Below are 18,173 nucleotides of genomic sequence, written 5' to 3' on the forward strand. Positions count from 1 at the left end.
ATATGCAGAAGATACACGTACATAGATTCATACACTAATAAGAGATCCTTTAAAATAAAAACAGATACTTTAATAACCATATCTTTGAAGACAGTTAACCACTAAGTGATAATGTAAAGGTTCATTGTGTTGTAGACTTTTTTCAAGAATGTTCCTTTATCATCCTGAAATGTGTTGAGAGTATACTTGGCAAAATGTCTTTTCTGGTTGAGAAAAATAAAGAAAAGAATTGAATCTCTGAATTGTGTTTTGCTATCCTGTCTTCGTCCCTTCAGATAGCTCACTGAATTCTTTTGGCTCTTGATTTCTCTTGGTTAATGCAGTTGATAACTCTCCACAGAAGAAAGAGGAGGGGCACCAAGGCTCTTGGAATTTGATGTAAGATGCCAGGCCATGGGATAGAGGCTCTCAGTTTTACAGTTTTCAAGGTCGTATTTAAGTAAAGGTGAAAAGACTTCTCCCTCCCAAATACAACACATTGAAAATAGTTGAGAGATACTTCAAATGGAAGTGGAACATTTTCTGATAGTATTTTGAGCTTGTATGACTGCCAAGAAGTGCTTTTAAATGGTTAGCATTTAACTTATACACAAAAAATTCCAAGAAAGCATAGTTATAATGACTTGCTAATTTTAACAAGTATATATCTTTAGAGTGCATTGACCTCTTAAGCTTAACTTTGCTTAGACATATGCTAGATTAGGAATTATGTCCACACAATATGCTAAATTATATTTATTTTGGTATGATATCTATTTACATAGTATACTTTGAATCCCTCCACCACCAGTCCCCAACATAGCATGGCCAATTTGCCTAATAGTAGCTTCCTAAGACTATGGGAGAAAAATTTATCTAAATGTTCCAAGTGATAAGAACAAGTATTTTTCTTCTAATTTCATCTAGAATCTCCTAATATCTGGAAATACCATTGTTTACTTAATTGAATTAATTTAAACTATAAACATTTGTATTTTCACATTATAAGTTTGGACATTTTTATATATGTCTGTGTGTATTGCTTGAGTGTTCTAGAACTTTCTTCAGTCTCTTGTGAACAATTTGTATTTGCTTCCATTTTCTTTTCATGCAGTTTTGATCCTAACCCTTTGCAAAGACACACATTCTGGACAATTGTCATTGGAGGGACTTTTACCTGGACCACCATCTACGGTGTCAACCAGTCCCAAGTGCAGAGATATATTTCCTGTAAAAGCAGACTCCATGCAAAACTGTAAGCCAAACTGTGGTGTATGAATCATTAATAACTACCATTGTTCTTATGGGAATGTTTCTATAAGTCAACTTTAGTTCAACTTTAGGTCTTTGTACCGTAAAACTCCAAGTATAAATGATCAGCAATGGCTGGTGGGTGGTTCAGTAGCAGAGCCCAAAGTGGTACTAGATGTTTTCAATCAAATATTTGAAAATATTTCCATCAATTATTAAGGAAGTCACCCTCACCAAGTAAATGAATGTCTCAAGAGCTGTCTGAAGTTAGAAAATTATAAATGAGCTCAATGGAAGAATGATTGACTAAATTGCTTTGAGCCCCACAAAACAACTATGCATATGGCTTTTATGAGGAGGAAACAATATCAGACTAGAAAAGTATATGCAGTCTTGGAACAGTGAAAGGACACTGTAGGGAAATGTAAGCTCCTCAAAATAATATTACAGTGTTTATTGGAGAGTAGATGTGGTAGCATGCATTGTATTGTCAGCCTCAATCATGGATTATAACGCCCTCCAACTTGCTTCTTAGATGCCATTGTACAAGTTGCTTAGTTTCACTGAGCTTCAGAGCTAAACTTGTTAAGGAGTACAGGAAATACTATTACCTCATGGGAAGTTCGGTAGAATCCTGTGTGGGGCAAACACACATAATCATTTGTTTCCCTTTCTGCTTTAACTATCATGTGAGCATAGAGAGTGGGTGAGGGAGAACATGGTATTAGGAGAAACCTTGATCCGGAGAATACACGTTTCTCATCCTTAATGATGGGTGGTCTTACAGACTAAGTTGGAAGTACTTTAGTGATATATAAATATATGCGGATTATGTTTAGCAGCTTGTAATTAAACTACTTTTTAAAATAAAATGAGTAAGTTACTGCTCTAGTGCCTATTAAAATCCTTATTTTATCATTAGAAGACTCAGTGCATTATAATAGGTAATATTACAAAGCCACGGATGACTGTGGATTTCAAGTAGGATGGCCTATTCTCTGAGAAACAGCATCTACCAGAAGAGTTTATAGATCCATCATTGATTGATATCAAAGAAGACAATTAGCCAGGATAAATATCGTTTTTGAGATTCAAACTATTATGTGCATTTATTTATTAAAGTCTAATCATGACATGGTCTCTTGTCCTTGTAACAGTTTCCTGGTCTTTGGAATAGAACTTACAGTTGTTATTTGCTGGCATCCTCTCCTTTAGGTCCCTCTATGTCAACCTTGTGGGCCTCTGGGTGATCCTCATCTGCTCCATGTTCTGTGGGCTTGCCCTGTACTCCAGATACCATGACTGTGATCCCTGGACATCTAAGAAAGTGTCAGCAATTGACCAGGTTTGGAATCGCATCTTTCTCACATGTGTACTGATAATGGTATTACAAAGCCTGTATGGTGTTAGGAAGGGGCATTTTCATTCTCGTAGAGTCCCAGCAAGTGGGCACAATGCAGCTGGTCACCTTCCATGTCTATAAATCACTTGGCAAAACACTTGTTGAAGATAGAGCAAGTATGAAGGTTTCTGTATCTAAAATATTTCAAGCCAGATTTTGGATTGAAAAACTCAGGATTGGAAGTAAGCATAGCTAACTGGGTTAATAGAAGCTATGCATAAAACACGGTGCCCTTGACATTTGTGGATATTGTCAAAGCACTTACTTATAAACAATCTTCCAGTTTTCATTTACTTTAAAACTCTACTTTTTTTTTTAAAACCTATTTTATTTTATGTCTGTGAGTGCGCTTTGCCTTCTTGTCTGTCTGTCTGTACCTCATGCTTGCCCAGGGCTCCCAGAGGTTAGAAGAGGGAGACAGATTGTCTGGACCTGGAGTTACTTACTGATGGTCGTGAGCTGCCACGTGGGTGCTGGGAACAGGATCTGGGTCATCTGCAGGAGCAACCAGTGAGCTCTTAACTTGAAGTGACCTTTTAAACCCTCAGCTTTCAGTTTTAGATGCAGAAGCAGACAGAGATGAACAGGGTTTGCATTCAGACTCTGTACTGTGAGATTCGGTGTCAAGAGTCTTAACACACTTAATCCCAATTTTTATAGATAACCCAATGAATCTCAGTGATGTGTTTGTTGTTGTTCTTTTATTTTTGTTTTTCCTAGACAAGATCTCGCTAGGTAGCCCTGGCTGTCCCGGAACTCCCTATGTAGACCAGGCTGATCTCAAACTCACAGAGATTCACCTGCCTCTGTCTCCAAAGTGCTGGGACTAACGTAGTATGCCAGTAGGCCAGGCTAGGTGAGGGTTTTTGATTAGCACAAGGTCACATTGGTACTAAGTAGAATCACTGTGAGAGTTCATCAGGTTCTTACAGTAGGCCAGATACTTTGGAATATGCTTTAAAGTCTATTTTTTTTACTTCTCACAATTAGACACCAAGGCAGTGTGCTATTACTTTACTTTGAAAGATAAAGAAACTGAAGTATGGTGAGAAAGCAGCTGGAGCCAGGCTTCAGACCCAGGCAGTCTGTGGTTCGAGCTCCTGGAGCCTCTGTGACACGCATCTTCTTATAACCTTGCAGTACAGTTCAAACTTAGCACGTGCTGACTCCAGGAGCCTGAGCTCCTGCAGAAGCTACTTTCTAAAACCTGCTTGTTCTTCTGGGGCCTCAGCATAAAGATGGGTGAAATTTACATTGGTGCAAAAGTTGTGAAATTAACATTGGTGCAAAAGTTAGCCACCCCAATGTGATTGTGGGATTAGGAAATGAGAGGATTATTTTATATTAATTCTTAAATTTATTTTTTGAGAATTCACGAGTGTATGCTGATTTCATTTTATGTATTTGGAGTTGCATAGACTATCTCCCTTTCTTTTTGAGAGAATATATAATTGACTATGTATTGATTTTGTTTAATAGCAGCTAACACTTGGGTATGAATTTTGGAATTTTTCAGCTTATGCCTTATTTGGTGTTGGACATTTTGAAAAATTACCCTGGTGTTCCTGGACTTTTTGTGGCCTGTGCTTACAGTGGGACATTAAGGTATTAAAACTGATTCTATGACAGTGTCATTCCTGTAAGGACCCAACATTTGTTTTACCAATTTTGACCAATACATGAGAAAATGACCTCTAGGAAGGGATGGCTTACTTTATTTAGATCATGATTTTAGAGGATTCAGTCTGTGCTTATCTGGCTCTAGGAATTTTGACAAAAACATTCTGGTGATGGGAGCAGGCAGTGGAAGGTCTTTTTCATGAAAGAGGCCAGAGCAAGATCGAGCCCCCTAGTGATATACCCCCAGTGACCCACTTGATCCAAGCAGGTTCTGCCTCCTACATACCTTCTGTTTCTCAATAGCACCATCATAGCATACTCCAAGGAATGAATCCATTCATGTTGACCTGGAGATGCCCTCAAGACAAATTCAGAGATATGTTTTACTAATCCCTTAGGCATTTCCTCATTCAATCAAGATGACAATTAGGATTAATCATCGTAGCATCCTTCTTTTCTTATTGACTACTTTAAGAGGTAAAGATGAATTCTGGTGACAAAATGGCCTAATATAGGCAAACTCTTCCATGTATCCTTCTGTTGGTCAGCTACCTGAGTAATTTTTCTGCTGTCATCAGGAGCTACACTTGACTAGGTCTCTGCTTTCTAACACATCATTGCATATCTAATATGGTCACAGTGGTCATCATGATCAATGGATGGTAGCTTTAATATTTGCTGAGTATTAACCATGAGCGCAATGTGTGTAAGGCTAGATCATGGTCACCTGCAAACAGACTCAAATCTCCCAATTGCAAGTTGAATACTGTACATCTTCTAAAGAATCTTTTGCCTTGCTATTTTGAACTTTTTTCTTGTAGTTTCTTCTTATGTTTGATGTAGGGAATTGTTATTACTAGGTGTACAGTATATGCTAACAAGGGTGTAGAATATTAATATTGCAACATATGGTATATGTTGCTGAGAATTTATAGTAGTTATTTTTTTGCACACAGAAACAATACTTTAAAGTTGTTATATGACAGTTTGAGAAATATATTCAAACTCATTTTATAGATACAGATGGTCACCTGGGAAATAAAAGCAACGCTAACTCATTCTTTGTCTTTTACTGTCAAGTCTATGTGTAGTGCCTGACTTATTCATGAAAGATAACAGCTCCCAGAAAGAGGGTACTATGATCATTAAAAGTGAAAGAACATGGATCTATTTACATTATCTTATTATTTTGTGTGTGTGGGTCTTTTGCCTACATGGTGGTGTGTGTATCACATGCATGTAGCATCCTCTGAGTTCAGGAGAGGGCATCAGATCTCCTGAGACTAGAATTACAAATGGATCTAAGCTACTGCAGGTGCTGGGGATCAAATCCAGGTCCTTTGGAAGAGGGGCTGGTACTCTTAAACACTGAGCCATCTCTCTGACTCCATCAGCTCCTATTTTTAGAAGAGTCAGTGTGCTTTCTTCTTCCTTCTTGCTAAAAGTATCATTAGAATTAACACCATGAATCACAGTTTTGTCCTCTCTTATAGCACAGTGTCCTCCAGTATCAATGCCTTGGCGGCAGTCACCGTGGAAGATCTCATCAAACCTCGCTTCAAGTCTCTCTCAGAGAAGTCTCTGTCTTGGATTTCCCAAGGAATGAGTACGTGTCTTTCCTCACGATCCCATTTGGGAGTAACGTTGGCTTTGATTTGGAGACAGAAATTGTCCTCTGAGGGATCCTAAGTACCTCCTAGTATGAATACCTATCCAGGCACACGTGCTCACAATGCTGTGGGGCTGATCATATCTGCAAACATGATCACTAATTTAGACGTTTGAGATGACAGGAGTGGTGCACATTTATAACCCTGGACCTCAGGAAGCTAAGGCAGAAGGGACAGGAGTTAATGGGGTTAGTCTCAAAAAAGAAAAAAAAAATCTAATCGTCAGAGAACCACCCAGGGCAGTGTTCGAGGATCCTGTTTGTTTGTTCTTAGTGGTAATTAGAAACAGTGATAAGACTCTCACTGTTGTTCCGGGTTGAAGAAGGGTCTTTCTATGCAGCCCAGCCTGGCTTTGAACTCATGATCCTCCTGCCTTATCCTCCTGAGTGCTGAGGTGACCAGTGTGTGACATCATATCTGGCCTCATTTTCATTCATTTTGAAGGGTTCTATGCTATTATTACTCTGAGGCATATGTAGCCAAGGGCATCATAGACAATAACATGGCAATTGACTTGGCTTTGCATTAATTATGGACACCAAAACCCACCACCATTCATGTTATATCAAATGGAACAGAATTAAGTTAAATCACCTGCAATACTATTTTGATTTAGATTGGACCCTAGAAACATCATTAGGACAAGAGCACTTGGGGGGAAAAGGTGTTTTGTTTTCTTTCTTTCTTTCTTTCTTTCTTTCTTTCTTTCTTTCTTTCTTTCTTTCTTTCTGTCAGGATCAGATAATTCTTAACAAACGTGTGACTGCTGAGACAAAGAAGTCAGTGCTAACAGCAGAAGGAGCGCACTGATTCCATGATAGGAAACTTCTCCTGTGGTTTTTTTTTTTTTTTTTTTTTTTTTCATTTTGAGCACTAGAAATTATATTGGTCGATTACAGTTAATTTTTTTTCTAAATGGATATTCTTTTTTAAAAAATAAAATGCTCAAGGGGAGTACTACTTCTTAATTTAAAAAGTAACACACATAAACTATGGAAGGCAGTGAACTCGAAAAGAAAAAACTCTACCACTTACCTACAGGGTAGGGTGTGGGTGTGGGGCGTGTTGAGAAAGCAGTTTGGAGAAAAGAGCGAGCCTGAGGGGGGGAATATGATATGGATCGAGGTGACCTTTCTTTGCTAGTTTAACAGGAAAAGCTTGGGGATGCTGACAGAGCTTATGAGAGGCCTAGAGAACCAAGCCTCCAGTTGGTCTGGATTACCACAATGACCACATCCCAGAGAAAAGAAAAAGAGAAAGTCAGAAGGCTCCAATTCTGGGCTTTATTATCCCCTCCCCACACCTCCCTTTATAGACAAATGTCCATGGAGGATTAAATGTAGAACACAATGCTGCTAAGCCTTAAAACTCCTGTCGTTAATTCCTGGGACTCTTTTATTATGTAATCTACTGCTGTGACTAATCTGGGAGGCCAAGTCTAAGGGCTTTGTTTGTCTTCCTTGCACCGTGTTGGTCTCCTAGGAAAAGGCCTCTTTCCTTGTCTCGCTGACTGGTGTCTCGCTGGCGGTGTTCTCACCTCAATGGTATTTTCTAACAAAGGTGCAGGGCTCCCTTTATTGAAGACTGTCATCCTCTGGGTCTATGTTTGCACACTGCCTTTTGTGTTGTCCTGTAGGTGTCCTGTACGGAGCTCTGTGCATCGGAATGGCTGCTGTGGCATCGCTGATGGGAGCCTTGTTACAGGTGAGAGCTAGCTCCGAAGACTGATGTGGTAACCGTAAAATTATTAGTTTAAATGTTCACGTGACCACATTCACACTTTCTATATATCTACCCCTTGGGCGTATCAAGGAACAAAGATGACCAAGTTATTTTAAAAATTTTTAAAAATATGTTTTCTCCTTTTCCTTGTGTATGTGTATGTATGCCTGCCTGCCTGTCTGTATGTGTACCACATGCAGTCAGTGTGCCCACAGAGGCCAGAGGGCATCAGAAGCTCTGGAGCTGGTATAAGAAGCAGTTTTGCTAAGTGTCTGATGTGGGTGCTGGCTACTGAAACTAGATCCTCTGTAAGGGGAGTAAGCACTCTTAACTCCTGAGTCATCTCTCCAGACCTTTATTTTCAGTATTTGAAAAAGTATAGGTTGGGTTAATTATGGACTTATAGGAAATTGAAACAATATGGTGGTTATATATATCATTTACTCCATAGCAATACCTCACAGAAGCGTCTCACGATGATAACATCTTGATAGGACACTGTCACAGCTGGGGCATTGGGTTGAAACAATGTGCATATAGAATATGATTGCCACCAAGGTTCCACTTGCAGTCCTTCACAGCCTAACCTACATCTATCTCTCTGTCTTCCTTCCCCCGCTGGTACCTCAAGAATCTCAAATCGACTTTCCATTCTTATAATTCTTTCATGATAATAATGTTATATAAAGGGAGCCAGTATGCTGGTTCAGATTGTTAAGCCTGGTGGCTGAGTTATTTCTCCCACATGGTGGAAGAAGAGGCCTGCCTCTTGGAAGTTTTCCTCAGATTCCTATGCAGGCACCGTAACACACATACACACACGAACTCATGCACATTCACACACATACATGCACATTTTCACAAACATGCACACATGCATGCACACACATATACATGTGCACACACACATACACATAACACACATACACATACACATGCACACTTTCACACACACTAAAAAATGTAATAATTTTTTTTTCAAAAAGTACTGCCATATAAAGGTTCTGGAGCAGTGGTTGAGGAGGTGACATGCTTGTGGGCAAGTGTGAGGTCTTGAGTTTAGGTACCTAGCACCCACATAGAAAAGCTAGGGGTGTCTGGAACCCAGATCTGGGAGGCAGATCCAGGCTGCCCACTGCCCATCTAGTCTAATTGAACTGGTAGGTCAAGCCAATGAGCGACACTGTCTCAAAAATCAGGTGGAGAGTTTTGAAAAAAATATCCAGTGTTTACTTCTGGCCTTCGTATGTACCTCACTCATTCATGTGTGTGTGTGTGTGTGTGTGTGTGTGTGTGTGTGTGTGTATACATGCACAGACACATGTGCACACAAAAGAATGTTTCAAAAATGAGATCTAATAGTAAGAAACCTTTTAGGTCTTATTGCTTCTTGCTTTTAAGAGTGAATTGGTCTGAAACCTGACCCTTCTCCTATTATGAGGTGAAGTTTTGGGCCTCACACTTTCTGATTTAGCAGCTTTCTCTGACTACGGTGTCAGAAGAACTCTGCGTTTTTGCCACGACTTTGAGTTTAAAGTCTTGTCAACACCTGAGTAGCCTGTTGTCATTTTGGGTGTAGATTGACAATATGCTATGTGACATGTGATGCCAGTAAGGTTAATGGCAGCTGTAGACTGACTTGAGGGCCTAACAAGGTTGAGCCCATGTGTCAGTTGGTACTGTAATGCAGCCTGACTGTAGGAAATTCTAATCATGGCCCCCAGGGCTTCCAAGAGACAAAGCCGTTTTAGCACACGTGATAACTCCTCTGAACCTTAGAACAAAGTTTGCCCTTACCAGGCAAACTCCTCTATGGGAGAAATGGCTGGTAACTGACCCAGTCTGCATGTAGGTATAAAAGAAGACTGCCTTGAATTTTAAGCTTGGTTGTCTGAACGGAGACTCTTCTAGTCATTGGGTCATCTGTCCCTGATGGTATCTGGTTCATGACACTGTCATGTTCCTCTTACCACTGGTTTACAGTGCTGCCAGGATCACAGCTAAAATTCATCTTTGGTGCAAATGGAACAGACAGTAAGAGGCTGTCCCTGAGGAGGTTGGTTACAAAGACCAACCTAAATCCTCCAATATGACAGTGAAATTTAGATGGCACAGTAAGCAAGCAAGATCAATTTGGTATTCATTTACAGAAAGACTTCAATTTGTTAATAAAGAATAAGCAGAGTAAAATTATTTTCTGTTTTTTTAACCAAGTATATTTTTTTCTTTTAATTTTTTTTTCCCAACAGAAAACCTTTACTCAGTTTGGTCTTTGACATTTGCATTCTGATTTAACCTTGAATCTTTATTACTGCTCTCTCTTCCTTACACGTCTTCCCTTCCACAGTCACTCTTTGCTATTTATTTATTTACTTATTTATATTTTTGAGACTGAGTTTAACTAGAGTCACCTGTATGGCCATGGTTTTGCTGAGGGTGATGGGTACACAACGGAGACAATGACTGCCTCTCCTCCAGAACCCATCGGTGACCAGTAATTTAGCAGGAAGGGTTAGGGGCCCATAAGCTTGTCCCAGCTCTGTGACTGCTGATAGGCCCATTGACATGCACTTTTATGAGAAACTGGGGAAGCAGTGGTCTGGAATTCCCTCCAACCAAATGGTTTGTGCAATATGGCAAACATGTCACGGTGGGTCTCTTTTAAAGTCTGTTTCTGCTTCCCTTATGCAGAGTTTCTGTTGTGGTGGTTGTTACCAGGAAAACCATACTAAAATTGTTAATGCCAATCTGGCCACCAGTAAAGGGTAGAGGCAGACTCCAAAAGGAGAATGGTGCTGATGCCATGGGAATGTCTTGCAGCTAGAGTTCTTACAAAAGAGTCCACTCTCCAGGCCTCTGAATAGTCTCTGTCTATAAAGTGATGCACATTCTATCCATCTGCTGTAAGGACAGACAATCTCCATGGGAAATTATGCTGAAGGGTGCTCCCAAGCTGGCTCGACTTCAGTAAGCCTTGAAGCAGACATGCCATCCACTCACCAACTTAGGCAGCTAAATACCAACTTCTCCACCTACAGGGAGATGGATTCACTAATGACATTCCTATCCTACACCCAGGAGAGCTCCACAGAGTAACTCACCAGCCTTGACTATTCCGCCAAGACTTTTATTGGTGTATTTCCCAGTCTTCTGGACCATTTCAGCCTTTCTTTTTACATTATGTGCGGCCTGAAGGTATGGTAGGAGATAGTCGAGATCCAAACTTTGCTTGATCAAATCATATCTGTGTTCAAGTTTTGTATCTTCGATGTCACCCCCAGTGCACATGCTGCCACCAGACTTTGCAGCTCAGTCTGAGTCCTCTTGCTATCCCCTGTGCTGTTCCCACATGCCATAAGTTGGGGGACTTGGTGTTCTTATCTAAATGTGCTTTCTCAGATTGCTCACTGGGATTTGGAGTTGAGGGCACTGTGATTTCCACTGAGCAGCCAACATTTAATCCACTGAGTGGGCCTCCATAGATGTCCCACAACCCATCTGGTCATTGCAGCTAGGTCCTGATAAGTAAAGGAATCTAAGAAGCATTCTTCTCTCACTGCTGGTGAGTGCCCTCCATCCATAGCTGAAGTCCACTCTTTTCTATCTTCCTCAGTTGTTCAGCTGGACATTGAATACTCTAGACTCTCTGATAATGAATCAATTAAATTCTCATCAGGTTGTTCTGAGAATGCTAAAGAATGCTCTTTACCCACCAACAGAAATTTGTTTGACATTTGACAGCCATTCAAGTTCAGGTAACTCATTAGTTACTGATTCTCAAGAGGTCAAGTATAAATTTTATCATGGCTACAAGATAAATGGTAGCCATAGGCCTTTCCAAGTGACTATTGCTGTGAGCCACTTAGTTCTATGATAAAAACCCAATCATGGGTAATTCCAACCTTCTTCCATAGATTTTCAAGAAGCAGGACATCTCAGCAGATGTGACTTTTAGAAACCTTATTCAAATTTATTCTTACCAAATAAATTCTCTTTATGAAAGAAGAATTCAGCAACTACTCTGGACTGAATACAAGTATAAACACATAGAAGAATTGCCCAAAGCTTGAGGATGGCCCCTTGATAGAGATTCTTATGATCAATTGTCCAGTGACACTGATATTCATGTCCTACCAGTCTTGTAAGGGGGCAGCCAAAATGAGCTACCTGCTTGTGATGGTGTATAAGGTGTGTTCTTTATGAACTGGGGGAGAAGATTTTTGGTTGATTTTCAAGGGAGCTAGTTAATTTTAATATCCAACATTCCCAAACATGCAAAGCAATTTCTGCTGGTACCAAGGTAGAGGTAGCTTCCTTATTTCCGCGCTTTGGTGATAGCTTGTTTTCTACTCCCATGACACTGCCCAGCAGGGAGGAGCCTCAGTGCAGTTTGTAGTATATAGTCTCAGCTTCTCATTGATCTTTGCTAGTATGGGTGTGTAAAAGGGTTTTCCTCGACATCTGTAGTCTGGCTCGTGACTCCTATTGTGACTGTTTTCTCTTTCTTCATCAACTCTGGACCATATGGTGAAGCCATCCTAACTTCAAGCCTACCTCCCACCCCCAATTCTGCAGTATCACTGTGTATGGTGTTTTCTAACAGAGCCTTTTTGAAGCATCTTCCTTATGTCTATAATTCTGGCTCCCAGATCATGTGGTTGTGACTGGTGTCATGGTCACATGATATCTTTTCACACCTCACAGTGAAGTCTGTCTCACATCCCACAACTCTGCTGAGAACTAAATCCCTGTCACATCCTGAACCTACATTCTTCTGACATGCATGTTCTCTTTCAAATTGTCCACTCATTCTTCACTCCACAGTGTAGACATCTGAAAGAATTCATTTGGATGAAGAATCCAGTACACATCTCCTAATATACTGTCTGATTCATTCATTCTGTTCTGCTTGGCTTCTTGGTGGACCATGTCGCTGCTCTTTCATGGTCTTAGTTATTCTTTTTGAATTCTAATTGACCTGTAAAACTATACATGTTTATGGGGCATAATATGTTTGAATACATGTTTGTATTTCACTATGTTCAAATGTGGTTAGGAATGTGTCTCCTCAAGTGTTTATGATTTTGTAGTGATGAAAACATTCAGAATCTCGCACTGTAGCTCTGTGGAGACATGCAGTCCCTTATCACTTTCCATCTTCACAGTCTTGAGCATCATGCCATCATAATAATTATAAAATTATTGTTCAGTACTCATGGGACAACTGTTTGCTTTTAGCCCAGTCTTCAAACTAGACCCTTGATTACTGAGGTTACTAGGTTACTAAGAGCAATTGTATCTTTGAGCATTATTTGAATTCCCTCATGATTCATATTTGCAACTGTTTTTCAGTTTCATGGCTTTCATATCTCTGTATCAAAGAAAGGTTTCAGTCATCCAAAAAGACTTTAAATCTTTCTCTACACCATTGAATCAATTATTTTAAATCTAATTCTTTTCAATCTAACTACACCCATATCAGATCAGATCAGAATTGCTCATGGATTTTACCATTGTATATGGCTGTTTTGCAGTTCTTATCCACCATCTTGTTTGGAGGAATATTTAGAGACTACCAAAGCATAAAAGAGTGTTGTGATGTATCAGAAAAAGGCTGAGAACGGGTGTCTTCATTTATACATTCATAATGGTGCCCCAATGGCTTCATGACTCTGTCTTCTTTGCATTATGATACTTTTGTGTGTGTGTGTGTATGTCTGTGTGTCTGTGTGTCTGTACATGTGTTGAGGAGGGGATTTCATACATAGATGTTCATAAACCAGCGCCAACATTGGGTGTCTTCCTCAATTGCTCCCCACCTTGTATTTTAAGACAGGATTTCTCATTAAACCTGGAATTTACTAATTCAAATAGATTAGTTGACCATCAACCTTATGAATCCTCTTCTATCTCCTTAACTCTGGGATTAAAGGCAGGAACTGCCACATCTAGCCTTTGTGACTATGTTTAGGTACATGTGAAGCAAGCAGTTCAAGACCAGCCTTGTCTGTATACTGAGTGCTAGGACAGCCAGGACTACATAGTGATATTGAGCCTGTCTCAGAACAAACAAACAAACAAAACCAACCAATCAAACAAGAAAATCAAAGAAACAGAAGCCACTTGAGATAGAGAAGCAGAAATTTCCAGATGATGGTCTCCTCCAATGACAAGGCTACCATGAATAAAATTCTATGATTTTTTTTTTTTTTCTGAAGGAGACTGCATACTTTAATACTGACCCTGCTGAAATTGCTTGAAACATTATGTTTGGGTTTGAGATGTCTAACTGTTAACTTTCTGTTGTATTGTAGGCAGCACTCAGCATATTCGGCATGGTTGGTGGACCACTTCTGGGCTTGTTTTCTTTGGGCATCTTGGTCCCCTTCGCCAACTCCATTGTAAGTATAGCTAGTAGATATAGCTAAAGGTTTCCTTTCCAACTACATCTTTCTTTTCCACACTAAAGCCATGGTTGCTTTGAGGCCTGTCATTAGGGACTTGCCTTGGTGATTTAAATAGCTCACTTTGATAGAGTGTACAGTGAAGAACAACACATCGAGACCTGGCTTGAAGGAAGCCAATGGAAACTGTCATAGCCATGTAGTGTAACTTAAATACAGTATAAATAGGCCAACATCTTTTGCACATTTAAATTCTTGCTTCTTTTAAAATTGAATAGCTAGGCTTTAAGGAAGGAGCTCAACAGGCTCTGATGGTTTTATAGACTATGTGTAGTCAGAGCACAGCAAAGAGAAAAGATTACATCTTGACTACCATGACCACAAAGATTATTCTTCTAGTACTTCAAAATGTAGCTCCTCTACGTCATTCAAGCCCAAGCAGGTGAAGATGAATATAATTGGGAATATTATTTGGAAAGAAGCAATATCTCTGCTATTATACATAAACATGTATGTGTCTGGAAATACAAAATTGTGTTGAGAATGAATGAAATTCAAACAACTTCTCTGAAAGTCAATAGGAAGTCTATTTTCATTAGAAGATGAATTTCTGGAAAGACTTAGAATGTATGGAAGTGAATGTCAGACATTTGTAGCATAACCATTGGCTAGATAAAGAGGGAGTGAAGTTACTGAATCTCCAGGACTCTGGGCAGAGACACTAGGGATCTATCATAACTTTGACAAGAGGCAGAGCTACTGTAAGGCAGGAAAGTCAGATAGGGAGCTGGCCAGTTTGGCTTTGACCAGGTTGATCCTGACTTTCTCACATTAAATCTACCCAAAGAAAATGACATTGTGTTTCTTCTAAACGCTCTCTTGTTTTTCAGGGAGCACTCGTTGGTTTGTTGGCTGGATTTGCCATTTCTTTATGGGTAGGAATTGGAGCCCAGCTTTATCCTCCGCTTCCTGAGAGAACCTTACCATTGCCCCTTGAAACCTACGGCTGTAACATCACGCACAATGGGTCAGACTGGATGTCAACCACAGAAATGCCATTTTCTACTAGCGCTTTTCAAATACATAATGTGGAAAGGTATGAGGGTCTCGTATTATGTCTTTAAAACTTGGGTGACAAATAGGGCACTCCAGTTGTTTTTGTTTGTTTTTTTCTCTTTTCCTTTTGTTTTTATCTTGCTCATGACACTGCTTCTTCCTATGCCTGCATTGAGTGGACCCTCTGGCTTTCTCTCTGTGCTATTTTATATTATTCCTAGAGTATAAGGATAGTAAGTGACACAGTTGAAGTTGTAGTGAAACATCCTGTAGCTGACTGTAGACAGGGTCTCAAGCTGTCTGGATTGAGTTTTAATTCTTTACTTTCTTAATAGTTGATGAGTATATCTTGGTAATTCAGTTTCAATTCTTTTATGATCAATGAAGTTGACCACCCTTTAACATGCCTGTTGGACATTCAGATATCTATCTACTTTTGTCACTTGTCTCTTAGAATTGTTCCAGTTTTCAACAGTCTCTCTCTCTCTCTCTCTCTCTCTCTCTCTCTCTCTCTCTCTCTCTCTTCCTTTCTTTGGGAAGTGGTAACTCAAAATATGTTTTAAAGATTTTTCTCTCCATCAATGGGCTTTATTTCTTACTTTTTGCTAATTTTGTACTTTTTGTAAGAAATCATGACTTATCTTTTCTTATATCATTAGCTCTTTGTAGTCTTATTGAAGAAATGATTGCCTACTTTGAGATCACAAAGATATTCCTCTAGTTTCTATCTATCTATCTATCTATCTATCTATCTATCTATCTATCTATCTATCTATTTTTTAGTTTTTCCTGGAACTCACTATATAGACCAGGCTGGCCTTCAACTCAGAGATCCACCTGCCTCTGCCTCCTGAGTGCTGGGATTAAAGGTGTGTCACCATGTCTAGGTATTCCTGTGATTTTTAAATTAAAATTGTTGTTAACTATATACATTTAGGAAATCTTTTGACTCTTTCGCTGGATATAAACTTTATGTGGACAGCAGGGTTTTTGTTTTTTTTGTTTTTTTTTTTTTCTGCCTTACTTACGGCTGACTTCCATGATAAGAACAATATTGGGACCATAATGAAGAGTTGAATGAGTAAACACAGATACTTAATATTTTATTATGTATGTGTGTATCGTCAGCTTTGGGTTACAAAGTACCTACTTGATCCAGGAAAATGATTTTGTCTCATGGTTTTAGGGATTTCAGGCCATGATGGCCTATCCCTGGTACTTTTAAGCTTCTGTGGCATAGCAGATCATGGTAACAGCATGAGTTGGAGGGGGTTGTTTCATCTCCTGGAGCTGGGGGTGGGGTAAAGAGAAGGAGGAGGGGTTAGGCACCCAATGTCCTCTTTGAGTGATGCCTGCAATGACCTACCTTCTTTCTACCAGGCTTTATATCCTAAGAGTTTACCACTGCCAATAGTTTGGAATGAAGACCAAGCACTCACAGGAGCCTTAGGGTGCACTTATTCAAAGTACATCAGCTGGCCAACCTAAGAGTCAAATAAGGCAAGCTGGGCGTAGAGCAGTTTATCTGTGATAAAGTGAAGATAACCACTCAGAAAAATAGCACAAACCTAGATCTTTAGAATAAGCCCTCCTAAAATGGCATTTGAAGGGTCTGGACTTAATAGATTACAAAAAGAAAGTAAGAAGGCACTCATGGAAAATTGTTAGAGTTGCATTGGTCACTGGTCTACAGGGACAGGGATAATGCAGGGTATTGACTTTATTATGCATTGCTTGTTTTTACTTTCTAGGAAAGAATTATAAAAAATTAAAAAGGATTGACTGGGGCTATGCATTATCTTTGTTTTTTCAGGCTCTCCACAGGACCCTGCCTATGCCAGGATGCAGTGCACTAGGTGACTGCAGCCTTAGACCTTATGTTTCTCCTGAACCAAAGAATAATGGTACCTTAAAGTCCTTTCTCGTGTGTGTGGTCAAGCGAAGGCATAGTTTTAATTCCTAATACAATAGTTTGAGATCAGCATCATTGATTATGACGTTAAAAATGGCTAAATGTTGCATTTTTATTTTCAGGATCTTTGATACACACACGTCTTGTTGTCAGGAGCATGGTGAATTATTGTAGCTATATTGTTGGTATTTTTCAGGACTCCACTGATGGACAATTGGTATTCATTATCATATCTGTACTTCAGTACTATTGGAACACTGACAACACTGTTTGTGGGGATACTTATCAGTTTATCAACAGGTAATTATCTTAATATTTTCTGTTCATGTCTAGAAACACAAGAGTTTCCTATGTATGATTTGTAGCTATTTATGGTACTTTACTATGATGCTATGAATGATTTAAATTATTAGATTTTTTAAAAAAAATTTACTCACAGAGTATTTGAGAGTCTAAAATTAAGTCAAAAGACCTATCACGACTGCAAGCTTGGTTCTGCTATTCAATAGCTACCTGGATCCAGGCCAGGTCCATAACCACTCTTATGCGTTGTTATGTGTAAACTGAGGATAATGAAGACAGGTTGCTCTAAGATAAAATTCAGCTGTCTGAGAGCACTTACTCACATACTAACTTGTTAGAAAGGGAAAGCTGTGTGTGTATTCTGACAACATCACTGTGCTAGGATCTTCTCGTTTTCTAAGGCGGACTCTTTGTAAACTTCAAAAATGTACACACACGTGGAAGATAATAACTAGAATATTTCTGTGTGAGCATAGTAGAAAGCCTTTGAAAATGTTCATGAAGAATAATGTAGTGTTAATAGTTAGTCAATAATGCACAGAGTGTGACTTGGTACCTGGAATGGTGGTTTTGTCCTGAGATTTTATTTTGTTCTCACTGTGGGCATTCTCTTGGCCCCCTTCCTAGGTTGGGGTTCCTCATTAAAAGGTGGAGAAAAACATAAGACCCCACAAAGTAGCAAAGAACAGCTTCAGTCTATGTCCCACAATTTCTTGTGTACATTTATGCTTCTAGCTTCTTTTTTAAATCGGTTGATATTTTTACATGTGTGAGTGTTTTACCTGTACATGTGTAGTTTTACATGTGTGAGTGTTTTACCTGTACATGTGTAGTTTTACATGTGTGAGTGTTTT

General features: G+C 39.4%; 1 protein-coding gene across 1 annotated transcript in view; it reads left to right on the plus strand.

Moving 5' to 3' along the window:
- Nucleotides 1–18,173, plus strand: part of Slc5a8 (solute carrier family 5 member 8) — a 41,686-nt gene that overhangs the window by 18,357 nt on the left and 5,156 nt on the right. Inside the window, exons 6-13 of the mRNA XM_021174959.2 lie at nt 1,094–1,234; nt 2,446–2,575; nt 4,149–4,237; nt 5,746–5,858; nt 7,559–7,626; nt 13,959–14,045; nt 14,939–15,144; nt 17,213–17,316. Of these exons, the coding sequence (XP_021030618.1) occupies nt 1,094–1,234; nt 2,446–2,575; nt 4,149–4,237; nt 5,746–5,858; nt 7,559–7,626; nt 13,959–14,045; nt 14,939–15,144; nt 17,213–17,316 (938 nt within the window). The remainder of the gene's footprint in view (nt 1–1,093; nt 1,235–2,445; nt 2,576–4,148; nt 4,238–5,745; nt 5,859–7,558; nt 7,627–13,958; nt 14,046–14,938; nt 15,145–17,212; nt 17,317–18,173) is intronic.

Source organism: Mus caroli, chromosome 10 (assembly GCF_900094665.2).
Source record: "Mus caroli chromosome 10, CAROLI_EIJ_v1.1, whole genome shotgun sequence".
NCBI classification, from domain to species: Eukaryota; Metazoa; Chordata; class Mammalia; order Rodentia; family Muridae; genus Mus; species Mus caroli.